This window comes from Primulina huaijiensis, chromosome 8 (genome assembly GCF_012295235.1).
Source record: "Primulina huaijiensis isolate GDHJ02 chromosome 8, ASM1229523v2, whole genome shotgun sequence".
NCBI classification, from domain to species: domain Eukaryota; kingdom Viridiplantae; phylum Streptophyta; class Magnoliopsida; order Lamiales; family Gesneriaceae; genus Primulina; species Primulina huaijiensis.
Window position 1 is genome coordinate 11,643,515 of NC_133313.1, and position 4,874 is coordinate 11,648,388.

General features: G+C 39.4%; 1 protein-coding gene across 1 annotated transcript; it reads right to left on the reverse strand.

Annotated features, from left to right (window-relative positions):
• Positions 1-289: 289 nt before the first annotated feature.
• Positions 290-4,660, reverse strand: LOC140982066 (uncharacterized). The gene has a single exon (XM_073448478.1). It carries the CDS (start codon positions 4,421-4,423, stop codon positions 290-292), a length of 4,134 nt encoding a protein of 1,377 aa, XP_073304579.1. The 5' UTR covers positions 4,424-4,660.
• Between the last annotated feature and the right edge of the window lie 214 nt (positions 4,661-4,874).

Consider the following 4,874-nt stretch of genomic DNA (forward strand, 5'->3'; position numbering starts at 1 on the left):
AAAGAAGGGGGAAAGGGTCCCATGAAATCTATGCCCCAGACATCAAAAAGTTCCACTTCCAAAATATTTGTCAGTGGCAATTCGTGACGCCTAGAGATGTTTCCTAACATTTGGCACCTATCACATGATTTCACTAAGGTATAGCTATCATTAAACAAAGTCGGCCAGAAAAAACCTGATTGCAATACCTTAGCTGCAGTTCGTGTAGCTCCAAAATGTCCACCGTATGCGGATGAATGACATAGCTCAAGAATTTGGTGTGCTTCGACACCGTCAACACATCTCCTAATCACTTGGTCAGCACATCTCTTATACACACAAGGATCATCCAGAAGAAAAATTTGATATCATGGAAGAACTTCTTTTTCTGATGGTGGTTCAGATCTGGAGGAAGAATACCACAAGACAAGAAATTCGCAATGTCAGCGAACCAAGGGAGTACTGAACTTACCTCGAAGAGTTGTTCATCCGGAAATGTTTCCTGTATTACTCCTTCTTCTTTCCTAACCTCTAGCTCAAGTCTTGACAAGTGGTCAGCCACTTGATTCTCTCTTCCCTTCTTATCTTTGATCTCAAAGTCAAATTCTTGCAATAGCAGTATCCACCTTATCAAGCGTGGTTTCGCATCCTTCTTGGCAAATAGGTAGCGAATGGCTGCATGGTCAGTAAAAACAATTACCTTTGTGCCGATCAGATATGGCCTGAATTTATCGAAGGCAAATACTACAGCAAGCATCTGCTTTTCAGTCGTGGTGTAATTTTGCTGTGCAGCATCCATAGTACGGCTTGCATAATAAATTGCCCTAAACATCCTTTCTCTTCTTTGGCCCAATACCGCACCAACGGCATAGTCACTTGCATCACACATCAGCTCAAAGGGCTCCTTCCAGTCCGGCACTATCATGATTGGTGCTGTCACCAATGCCCTCTTGATTTTCTCGAGAGCCTGCAAACAATCATCATCAAATATGAATGTGGAATCTTTTCCAAGCAAATTACATAAGGGTTTAGTGATCTTAGAAAAATCTTTAATAAATCTCCGATAAAACCCCGCATGTCCTAGAAAGCTCCTTATTCCTTTGATGTTCTTTGGTGGAGGAAGTTTTTCAATTGCAACCACCTTGGCTCTATCCATCTCTAATCCCTTAGATGATACTTTATGTCCCAGGACAATGCCCTCTTGGACCATAAAGTGACATTTTTCCCAATTAAGAACTAGGTTCTTTTCTTGGCATCTCTGCAACACAAGGGATAAGTTATGTAAACAATGATCAAATGAAGAGCCAAATACCGAGAAGTCATCCATGAAGACTTCCATGATTTCCTCCACCATGTCTGCAAATATAGCCATCATACACCTCTGAAAAGTGGCCGGTGCATTGCATAGCCCAAAAGGCATTCTCCTAAAAGCGAACGTGCCATAGGGACACGTAAAAGTAGTCTTTTCCTGATCCTCTGGTGCTATAGCTATCTGGTTATAACCTGAATAACCATCTAAGAAGCAATAATGACAATAACCAGCAAGTCTATCTAGCATTTGATCAATAAAAGGCAATGGAAAATGATCTTTTCGGGTGGCATTGTTCAATTTTCTATAATCCATACAAACTCGCCAACCAGTTACAGTACGAGTAGATATCAGTTCATCATGTTCATTTTTAACCACAGTTATTCCACCCTTTTTCGGTACAACTTGTACAGGAGACACCCAACTGCTATCAGAAATAGCATATATCACACCAGCATTCAACAATTTAAGCACCTCATTTTTCACTACTTCTTTCATTGCCGGATTTAATCTCCTCTGATGGTCCACATAAGGAGTATATGACTCCTCCATTAAAATTTTATGCATGCATATAGTGGGGCTAATTCCCCTAATATCAGAAATCGACCATCCCAAGGCAGTTTTATATTCCCTCAATACTCTCAATAATTTATCTTTTTCATCAATAGTAAGGGAGGAAGATATGATTACCGGATATGTCGACTTCTCTCCTAAGAATGCATAACATAGGTGGCTTGGCAGTTCCTTCAAATCAGGAGAGGGTGATATTACCTCTATTTTCTCGTCGACGTTCAACTCCTCAATCAACACATTCGTTTTCTTTTCTTTATGCAATACTTCAAGAGCCACCAGTTGCTCTTTCACTTCCCAGTCGTCTTCACTAACAGCTTCAGCAGTTCCAACCAAGCAACTCTCCAAAGGGTCCCTAGTTCCTGCACAGTCAAAGGATACACATGAGTTTATAACATCAATGCTTTTACAAGTACTTACCTCATTTGATCCATTCATGGCATGATAGATATTGAAAATGACTTCTTCTCCACCAACTCTCAAGGTGAGTTCACCCTTATGCACATCTATCAATGCCCTTCCAGTTGCCAGGAACGGTCTCCCAAGGATTAATGGAGCATCATTATCCTCTTCCATATCTAGAATCACAAAGTCTGCAGGAAAAATAAACTTATCCACTTTTACCAATACATCCTCGACGATCCCACTTGGATACTTAAGACTTCTGTCTGCAAGCTGTAGGGTGATAGTAGTTGGTTTAACTTCTCCAAGCTCCAATTTCCTAAAAATAGAAAATGGCATCAAATTAATACTTGCTCCTAAATCACATAAAGCTTTACTACAATGAGAACCACCAATAAAACAAGGAATAGTAAAACTCCCTGGATCTTTCAATTTTTGTGGTAGTTTCTTTTGTAGGATGGCACTGCACTCCTCAGTAAGCTTCACAGTCTCAAACTCTTGCAGCTTCCTCTTTTTAGACATCACATCTTTAATGAACTTAGCATAGTTGGGCATTTGCTCCAATGCATCAGCAAATGGTATATTGATGTGTATCTTCTTAAAAATTTCAAGGAATTTTGCAAATTGATCATCTAAACTCTTCTTTTTGAACCTCTGAGGGTATGGAATGGTAGGCTTAAATGCAGGAGGTTGTACAACTTTTGTCTTAGAGTCCTCAACTTTCTTCTCTGTTATAACCTCAAACTCAACATCTTCCACTGACTTCTCACTTTCCACCATCTTCTTGGGACTTTGAACCTCCAATTCTTTTCCGCTCCTCAAAGTGACTGCCTTGCACAGCTCTTTTGGATTAACTTCCGTATTACTCGGAAATTGACCCCTGTTCTGATCTCTTAAAGCATTAGCCAACTGTCCAATTTGCGTCTCCAAAGATTTCATCGTAGCACCCATGTTTCCTATGTGAGTCTCCATGCTATCAAGCCGAGACTCAGTTCTAGCCATCCTCTTCCCAGATTCAGCCACAAATGTACCTACCAAATCCTCAAACGAAGGCTTTCCCTCCCCTTTTGATGTATTGAACCCCGGGGGAGGATTCAACACATTCTTATTGTTTGCATAAGAAAAATTTTCATGATTTTTCAAGCCAGGATGATAAGTGTTAGGGGGAGGGTTACCTCGATATCCTCCGTAGCCACCAAAATTCCTATTGTTGATATAATGAGCTTCATCAGGAATATGTGGTTCTTCAGTAACAACCGATGCATTTTCAACCTCTGATGTACTAGCCTTATTCATAGCTGCAATTTGAGTTGTTAAAGCTGAAACTTGAGCGGTGAGTGATGTAATAGGATCTATGGCATAAATTCCAGCTTGCTTCTTTACTCCCGACCTCTCAGACGGCCACTGATAACTGTTAATGGTCATCTGTTCAAGCAAATCATATGCTTGATCAGGTGATTTTGCAAATATCGTGCCACCAGCTGCTGCATCGACAGTGCCTCTTGTTTGTCCATTCAAACCATTGTAAAACAATTCAATCTGTACCCAATCTTCAAAACCATGGTTTGGACACCTCCTTAACAACTCCTTATACCGTTCCCATGCCTCGTATAATTGCTCAAAGTCAGTCTGCCTAAAAGTGCTTATCTCAATTTTCAACTGTGCAGACTTTGCAGGTGGAAAATATTTAGCAAGAAACTTGGTTGCTAACTCCTGCCATGTAGTGATACTCCCCAAAGGAAGCGATTGGAGCCATCCTCTTGCTTGATCCCTAAGAGAAAAAGGAAACAAACGCAATCGAATTATATCATCAGAAACACCATTTATTTTTACCGTGTCAGTAATTTCAAGGAATGTTCTGAGATGTAGATGAGGATCTGCAGTAGCGGCTCCCCCAAACTGATTCTGTTGAACCATGTTTATCAATGCAGGTTTGAGCTCAAAGTTGTTTGCATTAATAGTCCCTCGTGCTATGCCCGAATAATGAGCATTTAGTACCGGCCTAAAATGATCTCTGATGGGTATTGCAGGGGGTGGGTTTTCATTATCTCTGTTGTCAGCCATTGCTTGAATCTCTTCTCTTCTTGCCTTTCTTAATCTTCTTGCAGTTCTTTCGATCTCAGGATCAAAGATAAGCAAGTCAAGATTTTGAGATCTTCGCATGCACTATCAAACAAAAATAAAAACAAATCAATGTTTAATATAATCCAATAAAAACAGCTCTAAATTAAAATCAAGACCAATTGGTAACAATACTAATATAAATTTAAAATAAATACTCCCCGGCAACGGCGCCAAAAACTTGTTGCATGTTTTCTTAATTGCTTGCAAGTGCACAACGTCAAGTTATAATAAAATGTATTTTTGAGTACAAGTGTCGATCCCACGAGGAGTATATATATAAATGTATATTAATGCTTGTAATTAAAATAGTCTCAATTTTATTTAGAAAAATTGATTAAATGATTTGTTTGCGAGAATAACTAAATTGACAAAGGATTTAAATAAAATATCACAACAAACTTGTGCAAATAACAATAGAATAAAAGATCTAGAGGTCCGATTTCACGCAACTATCCACCATGTGTTATTTTGTGTAGCTATATTATAAATG

Excerpts from the sequence above, each read along its gene's own strand:
- LOC140982066 (XM_073448478.1), bottom strand. The coding sequence starts at position 4,423 with ATGCGAAGATCTCAAAATCTTGACTTGCTTATCTTTGATCCTGAGATC.